The sequence below is a fragment of the Vicugna pacos genome, chromosome 6 (assembly GCF_048564905.1).
Source record: "Vicugna pacos chromosome 6, VicPac4, whole genome shotgun sequence".
Lineage (NCBI taxonomy): Eukaryota > Metazoa > Chordata > Mammalia > Artiodactyla > Camelidae > Vicugna > Vicugna pacos.
Window position 1 is genome coordinate 67,996,869 of NC_132992.1, and position 20,707 is coordinate 68,017,575.

General features: G+C 41.2%; 2 protein-coding genes across 2 annotated transcripts in view; both read right to left on the reverse strand.

Moving 5' to 3' along the window:
- Nucleotides 1-758: 758 nt before the first annotated feature.
- LOC102538065 (disintegrin and metalloproteinase domain-containing protein 20-like) lies at nucleotides 759-10,715 on the reverse strand. Its single transcript, XM_072963310.1, has 3 exons — nucleotides 8,810-10,715; nucleotides 7,338-7,544; nucleotides 759-3,229 (listed from the first exon to the last, which is right to left on the reverse strand). Exons 2-3 carry the CDS (start codon nucleotides 7,345-7,347, stop codon nucleotides 912-914), a joined length of 2,328 nt encoding a protein of 775 aa, XP_072819411.1. The 5' UTR covers nucleotides 7,348-7,544; nucleotides 8,810-10,715; the 3' UTR covers nucleotides 759-911.
- A 202-nt stretch (nucleotides 10,716-10,917) lies between these two features.
- The window catches only part of SYNJ2BP (synaptojanin 2 binding protein), a 34,463-nt gene continuing 24,673 nt past the window's right edge, over nucleotides 10,918-20,707 (reverse strand). Inside the window, exons 3-4 of the mRNA XM_006206920.4 lie at nucleotides 14,675-14,770; nucleotides 10,918-12,655 (exon numbers count right to left, since the gene is read on the reverse strand). Coding sequence (XP_006206982.1) covers nucleotides 12,515-12,655; nucleotides 14,675-14,770 — 237 coding nt within the window. The 3' untranslated portion in view covers nucleotides 10,918-12,514. The remainder of the gene's footprint in view (nucleotides 12,656-14,674; nucleotides 14,771-20,707) is intronic.

Below are 20,707 nucleotides of genomic sequence, written 5' to 3' on the forward strand. Positions count from 1 at the left end.
TCAGTTCCATTCTGTACTTTATAGACAGGCTTTGCTTAGGCAATTTGTTCAATTTGAAATGTGAGATGGTATGACATGAATATCTAAGGGCCTTAAAAAGTGACATGTCAGTGATCCATGGCTCCTTCTGTGATGGTTTTACAATAACAAATACAATGCCAAAGTCATTATACTTGGAACACTCCAGTTTTAGCACAACTCAAGATGATGAGAATAATGAGAATGATAGAGTCCACATTTATTAAGTGCCTAACATATTCCAGGCCCTTCTTAGATCTTTTGACCTTCACAAAACCCCAGAAAAAAAGTGCATTTCATCTCTCTGTGTAACACGTCAGATGTGACCTTGATTCTCTGAGAGCTTATGACTTTAGGCAAGATCACATACTTAGCAGGTTGTCGAACTACTGTTGATATTCATGTGCCTGTGACTCAAAATTTTTCTTCTTCCTACTGTATTTGTCAAGGTATCTTTTATGCTACATTTTATGTTATGCTTTTTTAAACTAGCAAAAAAGCGAACCAATAACAAAAATCTAGTACATAACCAAGTAAGAAAGAGTCTAGTAAAGTTATTAAACAAGTGCATACCAGTTCAAACAAGATGTGCTACAGACACACCTGTAAAACATCAGTATCCACAACATAAATTAAGCACAGGCCCTCTTGTTGGTGAATCCAATAGTTCTCACTGTCATCTATAGGAATAGTAAGACTATGACCAGATGTAAAATATCAAATGCATTTAACCACACAGACCCTTTTAAAACTGCCAAGTCATTTATTTCAAGATGACAACGTCATAACTGCTGTAGGACTATGTAATTATCAGAGTGCTTACTGATCATTTCTACCCATAAGTTCCAATGTGATTGTCTCCATTTTGTGTGTTCCAGTTCAGGTTCAAGGGATTACTTTTTTTCACCAGTTGTTTTTTTATCCTCAATTGCTTCTAAATGGAAGAAGGAACCAAAAACCCCTGCAAGCAAAAGAAGGCTAAAACGGAGAAGCAGTAGAGCTACTGAAATGTTTACATTAAATATTATTTTGGCTCGAATACCGATTTCTTTGTCAGGTGGAGGGCCACTGTCTGTACTGCCACCTGGTCCTCTCTCTTTACACGTTGGTGGTTTCCAGCCTCGCTGACAATGACAGTGTTTCAAGTTGTTGCATACCCCTCTGTAATTACATTTCTTGACATCACAGTCAAAATGGAAGTCTTGGAAAAAAGTACAGTTTTGGTTCATACAGTATCTTCCTGCACCACATGTTGCCCCATCCACCACAAGCCCCATATATGGTGTGTGTGTCCCAAAGTGTGCATCGTACCCAAAGCATCTTTCTACTTTAACATCTTTTACTACTATATGACGAAATGTAGTGTGCTCACCCCCGCCAGGAATTTCCTCCACATTACTACAGTGCAGCATTCCACACAGCACATCATCTTCTTCACATGGTACAGAGTTTCCTCCTGCTCGAGTCACTCGCACCCCACAATTTCCAAATCGGTCACCTCTTACATTCAATTTTTCATAGCATGCTGACCCAGCATCTTTTATTTCGAAGCCAAAGAGGGATTGACACTGCAGATCACGGTCACTACAGTTTCCTTTCACACACACGGCTAACGGTGAACACGGGGTTCCATCCTGGATATAAGCGTCTGTTGGACAAACGTGCGTCTTCCCACTGCAGTATTCTGGTAGATCACAAATACCAAGAGTGTCTCTGCAAACACTTCCAGGTTGAGCATAATTACACCTCCTGCAGCAATCTCCTTCACTGCAGACACTACCAAGGGTGAGGACACAATTGGAATTGCAACACTTATCCTGAGAGCAGTCTTTTATGGTGCCACAGTCACATTCTTCCCTTTGATCTTTGATCTTGTCACCACAGCGAGCAGCTTTATAAGGAAAATTATTGTATGGTGTATTTGGAGCACTCAGACAAGGATCCCACATAGAAACTCGTCTGTGCAGTTGGGCATAAGTACAGTTGCTCATCATATCTAGAAGACCAGGCTCAGCAGCCATGACACAGTAGTGTCTTCGAAAACAATGGCAACCAGGACCATCATGTCTACAGCCAAGAACATGACCTATTGCATGTGCTCCAAGAGTTGCAGCTAAAAATATGTGATACCTTGCTACCCATACAAACGATGCTCCCCAATTGGGGTTGCATATTCCTTCATGATTGCTATAATATGAAGCTCCACCGATTTTTTTTCCTGTAAGAATCAATGAAGTATCATGAGGAAATTGTGTATACCATCTCCAGTATTTCCATAAACCAAATGAATTTAATGCATCTAGAGCATTCTGAGATTCTTCTACTTTCACCTCGTCGTTACCGTCCCATATGCACAGCATACGTATGAAAACCTGAAGTTCACCCTGGTAGTAAATGCTATGCATTATGTTGTTAAGAATCACTACGTTCTCTATTATACGTGTGATATTTCTGTTCTGAACCACTAATGAGTTAGTAACTGTGTAGTGAAGTTTTAAGTTTTTCCTGTGTGGCCACCACAAATATACAGGGGCAGCTCTAGGAGTTTCAGCAAGCATTGCCTCCTCATATGCTTGATTTGTTTCTTCCTCTTTAATCTTACACTTTTCATCCTCTCCTGGTGTTTTTTGTGACACAAGCAGAGAAATCACATGCTCAAATTTGGAAGAAGCCTCCAGTGGTTTGATTTCGTAAGTGAAGTCATCCACCTGCAGCATGCCACGCAGACCTCCATAGCAGGTGTCCAGCGTGCCCATGGACCCAGGAACCCCTTCCAGGTAGGTGTAGTAGTAACAGTCTCGGGGGATAAAAGGGTAGTCCTCCTGCGTGGCGCCTTGGTCGTTACTGGTGATAACGGGAAAGTGTCTGGGCAGCAAGTTCTTCTTGACTCTCATGTGAACCACATGTCTTTGGCCACTGAGGCGAATCTTGTAGGAAAGCTGGCCTTGCATCCCAGTTCCTCCCGCTCTGTGGGACACCTTCCTGGGGATCACAACTTCAGAGGAAGTGAAGCGCCATCCTGGTGGGGCGTGGGAGCAGCAGATTGGCAACAGTAGCAGCCAGAGCAGAGGCAGCCGGAGATCACCTGTCAGGTGGACCTGGGCCCAGGCAGGCCCCATGAGTGAGGAGCCTGTGACCAAAGCAAACGCAGTCAAGTGGGAGGCAGGCAAGCCTATCCCTGGAACAGCATCTCTTAAACAGCAGTATAGTCCTGAGGAGAGTGGAGAGAGGCTGAAGGCTTGGCATCCCCAGACAGGTGTGGGGGGCTGGGGGGGGTGCTGTTACATAACAATGGTGTACTCATGAGGGGGAGGGGTGCTGTGCTAAGTGGATCCTGGGGATCCTGGCACAGGGGTCTTAGAGAAGACAAAATATGGGAGAAATTAGGAATAATAAGAGGGTATACCTGGGCTGAGAGGTCCCGTGGTCTCTTGCAGAAGTCACAGGGGAAGAATAAGCGGGTCTGATGCAATTTTAAGATAGTTACTGACTTTTTTTCCCTTCAAACCAAAATGAGATAAGGCATCAATTTGTAATTAAAATACAGAATGGAGAGGAGAGTGGAAGTTTCTCCTTGTAAGGATTTTGAGGTGAGAATTAGATTCTCTCATACTTTATAGAAGTTGAATTGTGTTAGGGGTGATTAATGGAATAAAAGAATAAATAGTATGATTCAGCTAACCGTCTTTTGGGTATATATTTGGATGGAACTCTAATGCAAAAAGATACATGCACTCCAATGTTCACAGCAGCACTACTTACAACAGCCAAAACATGGAAACAACGTAAATGTCCATCAACAGACGACTAGATAAAGAAGTTGTGGTATATTTACAGAATGGAATACTATTCTGCCACAAAAAGGATAAAATAATGCCATTTGCAGCAACATGGATCACCCTGGAGAATGTCATTCTTAGTGAAGTAAGCCAGAAAGAGAAAGAAAAATACCATATGATATCACTCAAATGTGGAATCTAAACAAAGAAAAGAAAAGAAAAGAAAAGAAAAGACAAGACAAGACAAGACAAGACAAGACAAGACACTATGAACTTATCTACAAAAGAGAAACACCCTTGTAGACATAGCAAACAATCTTACGGTTACTGGGGGATAAGGGGTGCGAAGAGACAAATTTGGGAGTTTGAGATTTGCAAATGTTAGCCACTATATACAAAAATACATTTAAAAAAACCCTCCAAGTTTCTTCTGTATAGCACAGTGAACTATATTCAATATCTTTTAAGAACCTTTAGTGAAAAAGAACATGAAAATGAATATATGTATGTATATGCATGACTGGGAGATTGTGCAGTACACCAGAAAATGACACATTGTAACTGACAGTATTTCAATTTAAAAAAAGAAAAAAAGAAAAAGAAAATACGGTTTTATGTCCATATGTCTTTCAAGTTGCTATAGGGCATCTATTTGATCTGAGAAACTGATTGCTCTTAGGCATGCAGTGTGACATCAGGATCGAAGCAGAGAGGAAGCTAAATAAAATAAGGTTCATAAGGAAAAGAATCTTACAAAGACTAATATATCCTGGGGGTAAAATACATATATATTTTACACAAAATGACGTTCAATGTTAAAAAATCATAGTAAGAAACTCATATTCAAATCAGCATTGCAGATACAAAATTAAAATGGGACTCAATTCTGTGATTCCATTTTAAAATCTGCAAACTGGGAAGAAGGATCATCCCATTTTCCTGTGACTGGTCAATCAATTTAATGATTACAGTAAATAAAAAGTTCTTTTGTAAATGACTCTGTTAATGATCAACTTGTATTTGAAAAACACACTTCAGCCCTCTCCCTTTGCCCTTTCCCCATGCAAAAAGAAAGAGTAAGGCAAACATTTAGAAACAGGACCTAGTGTTCGCTATGTCTTGATTCCTTAGACATAGCAATGCTTTCTTATAATACAGGTTATTACAATATCATCCAGGGCATCAGGTAAGCAGATTAAGTGCTTTGGAGTCTCTCTATAAATATCAACATCAGGCAAGAGTCTATGGCTGTTAAGAACTTGGTTCTGATCAGAACAGAATTCCTCAAAGTACTATCTTCCTTTTGATCACAATTGCCCTTTTGGATGTGACTGCTGGTCTTGAAAGAATTTTCAGATAGAAGTGAAACAGCAAAAGGGGCTTACCCTGGGATAGCAACCAGCTGTAAACCTATTCTAGACGAGAGGTAAAGGGCTTCACAACTCAATCTACCACTTTAGGGTGATAGCAGAAAAATATTTTAACAGCGAGATCACCAACAAGTACTCCCCCACTTTCAGATGCTGCGCTGTCTCAGCTCAGAGTGACTCTATGTGCCTTTGTATCTTCACACAGCATACAGTAGGCACTCATTTGTCAAATGTAGGAAAAACCCTCATCTGTCCAAAGATAAATCTCAGCTGAAACAGATGAGAATAAAATCTGCATTGGCTGCATGTGAAATGAAATGAACTCTATTCCCCTACATACGTGAGAAACTAACGTCTCATTTCTTTAAATATATTTTTAAAAATTGCTTATTTACACAATGAAAACAATGTCCAACATCAGAAAACATACTTCTCTAGTTTAGAACTATTGGGATTAGTCTCAGAAGAGTTCATCTGATTAAATTTGATATTAGGTGTCTCTCAGATTATTCTGTGGATAATCTGATGTTTGAATACGCTTCAGCTGTTAAACAGTTCCTCTGGCCTTTATTCAAGGCCCAGAGAGAGAAGATGGAAGTGGACTGAGATAAAAAGGACAGTTTTGTCCATGACCATGTAGTGGACAGATTCAAGACAGAAATATGAGACAGAAAGGGCCCTTCTGCAACAGACTAAGTCTTTGATGTGGGTTAAATTAATTTTCCTCTCTGAGCCTTGATTTTCTCAACTCTAAGACAGATCCATCCTAGAATCTTTTAGCTCCAATGTTGTATGACCTGGTTTTAACTTAATAGATGCGCAAGCTGAGTTGCTTACTAATACATTTTGCTGGAGGTTTGTCAATCCTTAGCAAATCAGAAGCCAAAGATACTCCACTTCTTACTCCACATCTATACTTGAGGGAGAAGCTACTGGAGACTGGGGATCTAAAAAGGCCCAAGTGAAATTCTCATTTTTGGCTGGAGCAATGCCTATATGTAATTTAATAATTTACATAGTGTCTAAAGTATGATAGAGTGTTTTGTTGTTGTTGTTGTTTTTATTCTTTTCTTCTGACACTGCACACTGGAATCACCCAATGAACTTTGTTTTACTGCTGCCCCCGTCCTAAGCCCAGAGATTCTATTTAATTGGTCTAGGTACAGCCTAGGCATCAAGATGTTTATAAGCTCTCCAAGTGATTCTAACCAGAGGAAAAGGTGACTATTGGCATACAGCAGTAGTTCTCAAACTTCAGCGTGCATCTGTCACCTGGAGGGATTATTAAAACACAGATTGCTGGGTAGGTCTAGGGTGAAGCCCAAGAATTTGTTTTTCTAACAAGTTCCCAGGTAATACTGATGCTTTTGTCCAGAGACCTCACTTCGGGAATCACTGCCAGTGAGGAAATATCATTGATGGTGGCACCCGAAGTCCTGAGTTTAAATCCTGATTCCACTATTACCACCTATGTAATCTTAGGAAAGCAATCGTTCTTTTCTTTAGTGTCTTTCTAACAACACTTAGTCCTCAGAGCTGTGAGGCATGAAGAAATAGTGTTACCAGTCAGGGTTCAGTTTAGTACCTGGCACAAAATGCAGTAACAAGTATTAATTTCCTTTTTCCATTATATAAGGCTAGATGGTGTGATTAAGTTAAATCAATAGCACTGGTTAAAATCTGGTGGGAAAAGGAAATAGAGATGATTGAAGCAATGTCTTCCCAGAACTATATGTAGAATATAGGATGATAAATATAGAGAAGCGTTTTAAGCATATGGTCTTTCTTAGAAGTATTTCATTCAGTTTTTAACACTTTGAACACAGTCATTTAGCTGGTAGGAATATGAGATGCAACTGACAAAGTGTCAGAAATCTTAGATTCAATCCATAAAGACCATAAATCTTTTAGTGACCTACAATGGACTCCAACACTTCATCTATGGTAATTTTGTTTTCTAGAGAATCAGAAACAAGAATTAACTAGCATACTTGCCTAAAACTAACATATTGGCCTTTAAATATTATTTAATTCCAGAGAAAACCTAAACTATTCAAGTGCTTCAGAATCACCATTATCAATCAAAGCAAAACTTCTACCAACGATGGGATAGGACAGGTGTTTTTATTTACATATACTAGGAAACAAAAAAGCAAAGAGCTCTACTCACTGCTTGCCATTTGCCTCGTTTTGTATGTCTCAAGGTCCTTGCAGGAGTTAATGTCCAAACCTGAGATGAATGCTAGGAGGGAAGCTGGCCCACTGCAGAAGCTGCTGCACAATCCTCCAGACACAGGGAAGGCACCAGAGGTTGTGTCTCCTCAGTGGGGCTGGTTGAGGTGAGAACTGGAATACGGTCAGTGTTTCTCTGTGGAGTCTAGGAAATGCAGTTGTCTGAGTCTCAGAGGTGCTGAACAGTTCAGGTCCAAAGGCATAAATCATACTAGCATTGCTCAAAACAGAATTTTTCTCATACCAGTAGGTGACCCAGAGGCAAGGTCTTACTGGGGTTTTTATTTTTAAAGGCCTTCCCTTTCCACTCTGGCCCGATGCCACCATATGACAGCTTTTTCTTTCTGAATTCCTAAAACATGTCTTTGTCACTACATCACATTCTGAATAGAACCATTTCCTCTCTTATTATTCTCAACTATTGCTTAACCTGATGATAGACTTTTAACTTCTCATCTATTTGTGAATTCTCTTAACTAGACTGTGAGCTCCTCAAGGGTCCTTAACTTGTCCCTTTCCTCTATGGAACTTTCTCAAGTGACCCAATTCTTGGTAATGGTGCCCCTTTTGATGTTTGCAATATAAATTTGACACTAACTTACTTTGCTCTGCCTATGCAGGTAATTATCTATTATTTTATGTGTGTAGGCGTTCTCTTCCCATCTGGAACCAAAAAAAATCCCTTTAGGATGAAGGCTATGTATTTTGCTTCTCTGGCAAAGTCTTAACAAAGCTGATGTCCAGTCAACATTTATAACATTTGTACCAGATGCTAAAAAATGGATACAACCAACTGCCTGAGGAAAAGTCTTCATAGTCTTTCTGTCAAGATTATATAAAGCCTATAGTCTGGCCAATATATTTAGAGGATGGAAATGGTTTTCTTTTTTCTTTTCTTTGAGTAAAAGTAGATTTAATTAAAGAAGTGTACACTTTATAGACAGAGTGCAGGCCATCTCAGGAAGCAAGAGAAAGGCCAAGGCCGGGGATGGGGGGCGGTTAGAGTAGAATTAGGTACCTACTCCATAGACAGAGTGCAGGGAGTCAGTGTTCCAAGCAGCAGGGTTCACCTGAGAAATATGGGGCAGAAGGGAGACCTCCCTCTGGCTTGGTCCTGAGGCAAGCTCCCATGGCCAAGGGCAATCATTTTTCTTGGTGAATGTCCTTTTTGTGAGGGTCCCCAAATTGGACTATTGTCTGGAATTTAGTGAGCAAGTTCCTTCCCAACAAGGGGATAAGGCACTCAGGCATGAGCCAAAACTGATGTGCAATGGTAAAATTTTCTAGCAGGCACTTGGTTTGGGGCCTTCTATTGATCCCATTACACAGGATTGGGAGAACAAGGGTCCAGGGATATCAGTTAGCATAGAGTAGGTGGCTCCTGTATCTAATAAGAAAAAACTTTCTTACCTGCCACATCAAGGGTTACTGAGGCTCCTCTAGAGAAATGACCAGGTGTCCTTTGGAAGCCAGGGAGGGTCAGCCAGCAGGGCCCCACCAGTCTTCAGTCCTCTGGGCCATCATTGGTTTGGGAGTCCCAATACCCCTTTGGGACTAGGGGCAGTCCCTCTTTCAGTGGCCTTCTTGTTTACATATCAGGCAGGGGCCCAGTGGACTTTTCCTAGTCATGGGGCATTCATCCTTCCAGTGGCCCGCCTGGTTGTACTTGCAACAGGTCCCTTCTCAGTGAGACAGTGGCTCTGATCCAGGTGTCCTGGATCCTGTTCATGTCATGGGTCTTTGAAAGGGAGGGTAACCCTGGGGTAGTGTAGGGATTAGGGCTGCTGCTAACAATTGTGCCTTTCACAGTTGTCCCCAAATCCTTCTTGCCGCTTCAGTACTGCTTCTATTGTTAAATACTCCAAATGCCAGATCCATGGGCTAATTAATGAGGGCCTGGGGTCCCACAGCTGCCCAGATGGGGTGTTAGGGGCAGATGATCGTGAAGACTGTCCCCTCTCAGAGTCGGGGGAGGTAGGAGTTCCGTGTTGTGGACCTTGGGGAGGTGGACCCATACGAGGGTCATCAAAAACATTGAGCTCCTGTGGGGGAAGGTGCTTTGAGGGGATGCGAGCCAGGCATACCCAGCAAAAGTTCCTTAGACCTGGGTCTTGGAATAGGGTCAGGAACATCTGGATGTATGGGACGTCCCCTAGTTTACCTCCCCTTTTACAAAACAGGTCCAGCTGTAAGATGGTACTGTAATAACCCCATTTTGGGGCCAGATCTCTTGATCCCCTAGCTCGTATTGGGGCCATGCAGTATTGCAAAGGAAAATTCAGCCTTTTTCCTTAAACTATCCTAAGTCTCCCTCAGTTAGCAAATTATGAATCATAATGGGGAATCCTTTGGGATGCTTATAGTCATCCCCATTTTGGTTAGGATGATGTGCCCATGAGCCTGAGAGAGCTCCTTTGGATTAGACAAGGAGAGAAGCAAGGGCCAGTGGGAGAAGAGGTGTCCAGAGTCCCAAGGCCTAAATTCTTTAGAGAGGGAAGAAGGAGACTCAGGCCTTGAGTCAACTAAATTGGATTATCTTTATCTCTGAAAGGAAAAAAGAAACAAATAGAGCAGAAGGGTAGGGCTGGAGTGCCTTACCAGGAGGTGGTCCTTGTGATGCTGAGGAGGGGCACCTGTTCACAGAAGTAAAGGAGGCAACACTCAACCTGCTGGCAAAGCAAGCAAAGGCATTCAAGGATCAACAGATCGTACAGATAGTCTAAGTCAGGGCAGGGCGAAGAGGGGATGTGTACAGCCACGATGCTTCCTAGGTCAGAGATCCACAGGCCCACTGAAGGGGAGTGCCTGACAACAACTCCCACTCAGGGCTGCAATGAGGCCAAAAGCCCTGAGAACTCAGGGAGGGCTGAGCCACACATTTTTAAACGGGCACTCCCAGAGTTTCACCCATCCGGGCCCCCTCATGCAGTTCCTGCATCCTGGAACTGGACCAAGACTAAGTCAAGTACAGAGGAGCCACTGGGCTTGAGGAGCCACAGAGGGGAAACTCACTCAATTATGTTGTCAATTACTTGCCACTTAGTCTTAATTTGGAGGTCTGGGTTGTTGCCTTCTTGGATCTTCTCAAGTGCAAAGAGATAGAGCAAAAGAGGAGAATGAGAAAAGACTGAGGAGAGAAAAGCCTTGGGCTCGGTGGGCTCCTTCGTGGCTAGAGAGCTAGTCTCTGCCAGATCCTGCAGGCAGCGTTGGCTGCCACCAAAGGGGCCACTTGAATCTGCATGGCATGAGAGAAGTCCCCTGCCATGCCCTGAAAGGAGAAGAGCCAAAGCCCAATAGGTGGATAGGTGGGTCAAGATTATGCCTTTGAGGACTGTTTTGTTTTGTTTTTTTCTTTTTTTCCCATTTGTCCCTTCATGGTTGCCAAAAGATGATACAGGAAAATAAGTGGGGCACAACAGGATGGCCAAGTCCCAGTTCTCAGCTGAGTCCCTGGGAGGCGCCCCGCCAAGTGAGGGTCCTTGGCTTCGTTCAGGAAAGAATTAAAGTGTGAGCCATAATTGAGTAAAACTAGATTTATTTAGAGAGGTATACACTCCGTAGACAGAGTGTAGGCCATCTCAGAAGGCAAGAGAAAGGCCAAGAGGTGGGCCTGGAGAGGGGTGGTTAGAATAGACGTAGACACACACTCCACAGAGTGCAGGCTGTCTCAGAAGGCAAGAGAGAGTAACTGGAAATGCTTTTCTTAAAAATTAGCCTTGGTTCAGGTCTCCTTAGTGCTTTAAAACCAACCTTCAATACCACATGAACGGGAGGGCTCCCGCCTCATTAGTATTCTTGGTATTCCCTGACATCCATTTATCCATACCCTTCCCTCAAAGTGTCCCCACAAAACAGCCACCAAGCCTCCTTATCCCCGAACACAAAACTCTTTTCTTCCCCTTCACTGCAAAATGGCTTATTCATTAAAAGCCACAACCAGTGTTTAGAGCCTTAAAAAAAAATTAGCAATCTAAACCCTTTTTCTTTAACTGAACTGATGCAGAGCTGACCTCATGCCCATCCTGACAAGAAGCAGTCCTTTCTCTCAGATTTTGTCTGTTAACAGAAACAGGAAAGACTGGTAAACAGTCTGAGGTGCCACTTTGGAGACACCATCTTTTTTCATTTTAGGATTTTTTTCACTGGGTTGGTTTGGCCCCATCACCACAGCTCTGACCAGTTATTCCAGGTGCTCCTTTAACAGGTACTATTTAGTTAGTACGGTAGCTCAGAGATGAGTAAGATTTATCTTCACATCTCCCAAGTTTTTTAAACAGACTGACTTGCACAAAGATGGTTCATGGCATTTGACCTCAACTTCACCATAGCTATTATGAGAAGAAATATTGTTCTAAGATTTTTTAATTAGTTACCTCAGTTTAAATGTCTCAGATTGGGCATCCTCTTTTGAGGCTCATTCTCACTCCCATTATGTATCAAATTCTTCAATTAAGATTATTCCTTAATCCCTCACATCAGAAACCAGAGCTGCTTTCCATCACTTCAATTCTCTAAAAGGCATCACTACTATACTATCATATATGCATATGATATGTGTGTGTGTGTGTGTGTGTGTGTGTATATATATATATTTTTTTGCTTTTTAAAAGAAGTAGAAATGCTCTTCTCATTTGTTTTTGTCTGAAACAAAGTAGGCACCCAAATAGGTAATTAGAAATTAAATAAAGGCCACAAAAACTTCCCAAGGAAAATCACTAAAAAGAAAAAATCCCCTCTTCCTCTTATTACAGCTGGCCCTGGAGGCATGCCAGCTAAGAAAAAAGGAATCGACTGCGGTGATGGGAAGACTGGATCTCTCCCTTTCGGGGTTGTAGCTGAACTTCAATCGGCGGTCCTAGTAAAATATATAAATCTTCATTCGTTCTAAGCAAGTCTTCAGCCTTCCTTCCAACAATGCCTTTACTCTCCCACCAGAACACGTGGATTTAGAGATTTGGAATAGCAAAGTTGCGGTTGGGTAGCAGTCTCTTTAAATAAACCGCGTGCTGGCTATGTAGAGAGAGGGAAAGTCATGGGAGAATGGCAGGGGAGGAGGGTGAGAGAAAGAGAGAAATCTATCTTCTTTCTTGGGAGCACTGGAAGAAAGCAAGCTTTTCAAAGTTGTTGCCGGTATCTCATGAAGGCCCAGGCTGCTACCACGGTGAGGGCAAACACTGACACCAGCACCACAGCTGCGGGAATAGCATTTGACTCCCCTTCACTTCGATGTCCTAGAGGCCCATTCTGCACCTGTATCTAGAAGGGAAAGACAAACGACCAGTGTGTGTTCAACACAACTGAAATGTCCAGGTTGACATGTTACCCATGCCTACAGTCTCTACGCCACGCCACCCAAAGCTGTAAACCCTGTGCACTAGGGCTGAAGGAGTCCTCTCTGTTTGTCCTGAGCTGATCCATCAGTGTCACCCATTCTTTGGAAACAAAATAAGTCTGATGGTGAGGCATTTAATCTTATTGTACAACTGACCTAAAGGCACCCCTGAGGGTAGGTCAGATAACTTCTTTCTATTTCTGAACTGTCGCCACCAAGCTATACGTGTATCATATCAGGAAAATGAAGATACAAGATGAAGCCTATTGATCCTATAGGGAACCTGGAAATTACTGGGCAGGGGCAGTAAACAGTCTAGAAATGTTAACTGAGAAAAATTATCAGAGTACGATAAGAGTAGATCTGAACAATGTTAACACATATGCGATGACATTATTTAGAAACATTTTCCAATTCCCAAAAGGCACCCACTCCCTCCTAAGATGGCGTCCTGTCCTTCATCTCTTGTTCTGTAATACTAGGCAAAGATAAAGGTGAAATCCATATGGAATGGAGGTGGAAGACTCAAAGGTGAATAGGAAGAAACAAATCATATTCAAATGGTTACATTTTTCCATTGCCTAAGCACTCCCTTTTGAGGCTGGTGGTTTTTCTTCATTTCAGTCAATTTTTTAAAGGCAGCCTTTCTTAACATCAACTTTTAATAGCTCACTTGCAGCAACTGTGGTGCCATCTCATTTTGGTTAGATTTAATCTCCTCATTGCAATCCATGGAACTCTGACCTCCTTGTTCTAAAAGACAAGACTGAATAAACAACCTTTTCTATCCTATATCCCTTTACATCTTTCATTCATCTCTTGATGAGGCGTCCTGAGAGAGCATACTCAGTAGAAAGACGTGGTTTTCAGGGCTAGGTCACTTCGTTGGCCAGAAGAATCTGTTTTATTAGGAGTTATTTATGGACCTTTCTGAAAAAATGGACTTTGGAAATCATCTCCCACAAGCCTTCAAAAAGAACCCTAATCATATCCAAAGAGTATGCCTATATTTACTTCCCTTTATCCCCTGCGTAAATTCTCCCGTGCTTTAGAAACAAAGAAGAGCCCAGGCAGAAGCAGCTGATTACCAACACTGTCTTCTATCAACCTGTTTTCTAATCCAGCATACCAAGATTCTGCTTGCAACTCTGGCTGTTTTCTCAGATATCTTTCATGCCATGCCCTCTCCTCTTTTGTACTAGCTCCTGTTGAACTCTTCTTCAGCCTTTGAAGCCTCACTGAGGAGCTCAGTGAGGCAAAGATGGTATCAATTTAAGGGGGAGTAACTTTAAAGGCACAACGAACCTGTGCTATAAATGCATTCCAAAGCCCTTCGTGCCATGGGAGGAATTCTGTCCACCCAGGCTTCTCTTCTCATCATCCAAATTATAAAAACTAGGGGTAGGTGCTGCCTTGACCAAAATCTGAATCCCATCTCCTTTGAGAACTAGAGCTTTGGTCAAGAGGGTCACCAAATTGACAAGAAAAGGGTTCATGGTGGTGACAGAAAACAGCACACAGTGGGTATCAAAAAACCCACCACCGCTGCACCTAGAGTTTCATAAATAAGAATGTTCAAGGGCAGACATGTTTCTTTCCCTACTAAGAAATACAGTTGATTCTGGCTGTACTTTTTCCCCCCATTTCTTTTCATTTGATTGTCAAACTTTCTCTTTAGAACACATTGTCTTGAAGCTAGGGCCTGGGTTGCAAACATACTGTTTGGAATTTCCTTTAATGATAAGCAGAGGTTTCAGAAAACACCTGCCTGTGCCAGACAAGCTCTTTGAAAGAGTGAGGGTAAAAAAACAAAGAAAGAAAGGAAAAAGAAAGAAAGAGTGAGGGTGAAAGGAAAAAAGACCCTAACACACTACTGAAGATTATACCACAGGATTTATTCACAACAATAGTAGAAAAGCCTGGTGGCTGCAAATGACACCTACCCTGTGCTGCACTCTCAGGGACACAGCATAGCCTGCATTACGAAAGAGGTCTACAGCATCCTGGTGCAGCAGGTTCTTGAGGTCTTGGCCATTTACCTGTCCAAAACAGCAACGGAAAGTAGTAAGACAGGTAGAATGCGAACACTCTTAAGTCAAAGATTTACTTTCATGTGATCAAAGATTTAAACAACCAACTCCTACCGAGCAAATTTCAAGGGCTAGGAGAACAGGTAAAGTTACTTAGAACTCAGAGTAACTTTTTTCATTTTCAAAGCTAGGTTTTCCTAGAACTGAGGTTGCACTGGCCATCTAAAGAGCACCTAAGTTTAAAAACAAACCAAAAAAAGGAGTCTCTCCTTTCTCTTAGCTCCTACTGCCTGTCTTGTTTGGACACGTGGTATTCTATTAACTTGTGTTTGTATGTCTTCCAGGAGCAACAGCCTGCATCCCTGCAGCTAGCATGGTCTTCCAGGCTACCACTCTACCCTTTCTATATCTAATCCCTGGCATTGCCAGCTTTAGCTCTGGAAATATAACTCCTGGAAGCTCTCCCACCATTTAGTCTGATGTGGTACAAACCTACTAGCCCCTTTTATTGCTCTTGTTCTATTGTGAACAATTTCCCTTCATTCCACGGATACTCCTACCCTCCTCAAATTTACTAAAAACTGTATTTCTGTGATGATACAACTTCTAAAGAATGTTTCAGTGAAGGTGAGTCCTGCCGCTTAAAGGAGAGAGCTGTGAAGCATTCAGGTATTAATACTTCTCAGTGTCAGGAGTGACACTGGCCACAAGTGTTACCTAGTCTATGCTGCATTCAGTGACACAGCATAGCCCACTTTATGCAAGATCTACGTATCTCTTATACACGTCTGTGTCAGCAACTGCAACAGCAGCAAGAACATCTAATGTATTTTTTGGTAGGTTCTGTGCTATATGCTTTACATACATTATCTAATTTAAATACTCACAATAATCCTATGAGGTACATACTGTTTTTATCTTACTTCCATGGGTGAAGAAACTGAAGCTTAGCAAGGTTAGGTAACTTAACCCAAAGTCACAGTAAGTGTAGCAGTTAGGGCTATGGTTTTCATAGCCCGGAAGAAAGACTAAAGTGCTCTTGCATTTTACCGTTCCTTCTGCACTATTATTCCTTCACCTTGACTCACCAACCATTCTTTCCTCAGCCGAAGCTCAAGCCATTGACTTATTCAACCTTCTCATCTTCCTTGTCCCAGTCTTCCTTCTCCAAAGAGGTTCATAATTGCCTCTCCATTCTATTTCCTGCCAATAACCCTGACTGAATTAATCTATCAACACTTTGGCCTTATAAATTGTCTACCTTCCCAAATTAAAGACTTCCAGCTCTAGTTCATTCTAGTCACCAACTGGCATAAGAAACTTGGACTACAACATTAGGCATGCTTCAGCCCCAGTATCTCAAACTCCGTAAAAAAACAAAACAAAACAAACAAACAAAAACCCTGACCATGATTTCTACTCTTTTCACAATTCCTATGCCTCTGTGAATTTCCTCTTTATCCTCATCAGAGCCTTCTACACATCTAAGAGCTCCTGTTATTTTAACAAAGCACTTGGAAAACTATTAGAATCCCTTATCCACATGATCTTCTGCCATCATTCCAGTCCTGGGCAACATAATGCATTTACTTTCCTTATCATCATTGAGTTTAATAGTCATAGAGAAAGATACATAGTCACACTCTCCACCACAGATCCATGCTAGCTGGCTCCTGTTGTACCCTTACAATCCTTTTCATCCGGTGAACTCCCTAATAAATATGCAGTGCTAGATGTTTAAGACCTTTTCTACCATCAAACCCCAACTCCAACCCCGTCTCTCTTCTCAGCAATTTCTTCGCCTTATCTTTCTTGAGAATGTTGAGAACTTTTGACAAACACTCTCCACTTTCCTTCCTTTCCCCTCAGAGTTTCTTGATATCCTCTTAGTGCTGCTTTCCCCTTATTTCTGAATTAGATCTATTTCCTTCGTCAAGGCTAACCCACTTACTAGTGCTCTCGATCATATTCTTTGCAGCCTCCTTACAGAACTTAAGCAGTCACTTACTTCTCTCGATTCCTAAGTTATTATCACTTTCTGCTCCTTCTCAACTAAAATCATCTATTAAAAAAATACTAATATTTCTTGGAGCCCACCATCACCCTCTTCCCACCTTCTCTCTTCTTTCTTTGCAAATCTTTTTGAAAGAACTGTCTGCATGCACTGTCCCCACTTCCCCAGCATCCATTTACTCTTTATTTCCTTGTGTTCTCAGTACATGGGGGGGGGGTTGGGTAGAGGGGAGCACATGCTGTCCTGCTAGTCAGCAGTAATTTCCAGTCACCAAGTCCTATAGCCCTTCTTTGGTCTTCAGACCATCTCCTCCCTGTTGCAGTTCTCTTCTGTCTTAACTTATGAACACTTAGATTTCTTGAACTCTTCTGCATCCCTTCCTTTCTTTTTAATGTAAGTAAATATAAATATTCCTCAGTATCAGCAGTCCTCTGTTCTCTTCTCTCCCATGTTGACTTTTCACAACTCCAACTATAATCTGCACGACAACTCCCTCACTTTTATCCCTACTACTACTTTTGGATTTGCCGATTTCCTGCTGGGTACCTGTACGGGATATTCTGCTAGATCCCAACTCAACATATCCAAGGTCTCTTCATTATTTCCCACAAAACCAGGCTATACCGGCTGACTTCCTTCTTATTCCCACTACCATCCCTTCAGACTACATTTTTGGTAATATTTTAAAACTCTCTCCACTCTGTCAATTTATATACATGCAATATATCACCAACCCCTGTAGTCTAACATGATGACATTCCTCATATGCTATTTTCTTTCTGTTGCCTCTCTCTTTAGGTTATGAATACTCTTAGCTGAACTACTGTGATCATCTTCTCTCTGCTGTACGTTCCCCTGGGTCCTTCCCCATTCTAACCTTCAAACCCTAGGTCCCCAGACCAATCTTCCTAAAGTACATTTTTGTTCATACCACGTTACTGCTCAAAACCAAAAACCAAACTGGGAGCAGGGGAAGAAAGAGTGCATGCCCAATTTCTCATTCTGGTATGCAAAGTCCTCCAGGAAATGACACCAACCTACCTTCCCAGTTTAAACTTTCAGCACTCCCTTTCATACTTCCTGTGCTCTAACTAAGTCATACAACTCACTGATTCTAGGACATAAAACATATATTCTTACCCTCATATCCTTGTTACCTAAACTTCATACCTCACTTAACTAGCCCATGTGATAACCGTATTTCTCATTCTGAAGAAATAGGTATTTTTCTCTCAGGGGCAGACAAATAAGTCAGTGACACAGTCTTGTCACCGAATGCCAAAGATGTCATAGCTTCATATCAGAGCCAAGTTTCATTCTGATATGAATGCAAGTGGGAGAACTGAGTCACTACATGACAATCAGTGACAGGAATACTGAGCTCAAAGTAATATCTGACCAACAGTCAGTACTCACTGCCAAGAGACCCTGTGTATTTATTATCATGCCTGGAGCTGCCTATTCATTTTATATGTACTAACTTATTTCACCTTCACAATAGTCCTGTATATTTTGTAAGTAATAAAACTAGAGAGGCATACAGAATGGAAGTAGCAAAACTAGGATTCAAATTCAAGCAGCCCAGGCCCCAAAGCTTCACTTAAAAACACTAAGCTTTAGAAACTTACATTTTAGGCAAGGATTTTATTCCAGCAACCTATTGCTATCCATCACACTGATGTTGCAAACTGAATTTTTATTGGTTTTGCAGTTTCATTTTTATCTAATATGTTGTACATTAAAAATTTTGAGTTGTATAAAAATACGAGATATTTATGTTAGTATTTTTATTCATTTTTATATACTGAAATAGCATTCATATTTTCAAAAAAGCAATTTATTTAAATGCCACTTCTTTGACCTGGCCTTTCCAGATAACTGCGCTAGATGTGATCGATTAACTTAACTTTGATTCTCCATACTATGTAACTACCTTAAAGCTCAAACTGAGCTCTGTCTTCTAACACTTTACATTCTACTGTAAATAGAGAGGTTGGATCTCAACTCATGATTATAACCCCTATAATACCTGAATAGTGCTTTGAATAACACTCGAGTGTAGTAAATTGATTTCCTGAGGTTTGGCCACAGAGTATAGCCTGCAAAAGCCATACCTACACAAAGCTTGGTAGACATATTTATTGATATAACACAAAGCTGAAAGGCCTGAACTCTAATAGCAGCTCTACCTGCCAATGATTTGGTGTGTCATCCTAGTCCTCACGTGAGTTTCCTTTTGCTAACATGGAAGGAAGACATTGGGTGACATCAGGCAGAAGAAGGGCAAAGGGCACAGGGCAATTAAAAAAAAAAAAAAAGACCCAAACAAGAGGCCTTTTAGAAACACAAAGGGAATTTCTTTCTAAAGTACCATTTTTTATCCTTTGCCCAAGGTAAACCATCCCCATAAAACAAACTAGGATTCTTTCTCCCCTGAGAGTAACATCTCTCTACTCCAAAGCCGAACTTGCTTTCCAATATTTATCTCCTCTAAGTATTTTTACAGATCCCAGCTCATATAAACTAACCTCCAAGTTCTATAGATTTTGCCCTTAAGGTGGAATTAACTCTGTCACCATCCTTACTAACACAGACCAGAGATTCTCAAAGTATGGTCCCAGGATCAGCAGCATTAACTGGGAACTCATTAAAAGTGCAAATTATCAGGCCCCATCCTAGCAATCTGTGCTTTAACAAGCCCTCTGGGTAATTCTGAAGTTTGAGTTAGCTGTAACCTAAACTGTCTGCAAGTTTTCTCCATACCCAGCTTACCTACCCTATTTAATACAGTCTATGCACTCACGATTTCATCAGTGATTTTCAGTTTTCGGAGTAGTAATTTTTCAAATATAGGTCTGTCGATCTATTATAAAAGCTAGTGAAGTCAATCAGTGGGTCCAGACCAGTATTTAGTTTCAAAAAGGTGAAATTAGAAGAAGGCACGACATAGAATGCATCACATATAGAAGAGGTAAGTATTATTTTGTTTAACTTTGTGTCCATTGTGTGTGGGCGTGCATGTGCGGGCACAAGCACCTGAGTGTATTTCCTATTACAGGTCAAAATGTTTCAAAACGTTTGAAAAGCATTTGCCTACAGCAGTGCTTCCCAAATTTTATTCATGGGCTTACCCAAGGATCTTGTTCCAATGCAGATTTTTATCTCAGTGGGTCCTGGGAAGGTTCCTAACACTGCATTTGTAACAAGCTCCCAGGTGATGGCCAAATGGTCTTTGGTGCTCACTTTTAGTACCAAGAGCTATTTAACTGAGAAACAGAATACTTACAATACTGATACACTTGCTACTTCGGTTTCCTTAACTCATGGCATTGTAAGTTGTATTAAACCTGAGGTATGAAGATTTGCAAAACGCTAGAAAATTCTGCTGACTGAATACTCAAGAGTTGGGATGGTGGTATTCTAGTTAACCGATGGGGAGACATATAATTTTTTGCTTTAACTATGGCTATTATCAGTCTTATTTAAAATGAGTTTCCTATTTCCTGCCTTAGGAAAGGAGTAAACTGAGATAAAATTAGTTTTCTTTGATGATGAATAATTTTGAACTGCCTTAGGATACTCTAACATTATCTTAGGATAGTTATCTAGTTAGGATCCTAAGATAATGTTAGAGTTACTGGAGCTCTAACTATAGAATAACATAAATGTAACAATGCAGAGAATGAATGGGCTCAATTTAATAAGCACTGACCTTAGATCATACTCTGGATGTTTTCATTTTTCCCCAAGATCTTGAATTACAATTTGGGGGAGGGCAAAGACCAGTCTTTCATTTTCTTTTAATTTTCCATAACACCTGGCACAGTGCTCTGCAGGCCATCAAACAATTAATAAATGCTGATAACTACTCAACTCTTTCATTCACCAAATTAAGAACTGTGTTGCAAGAGAATATGAAATGTAGGTGACTA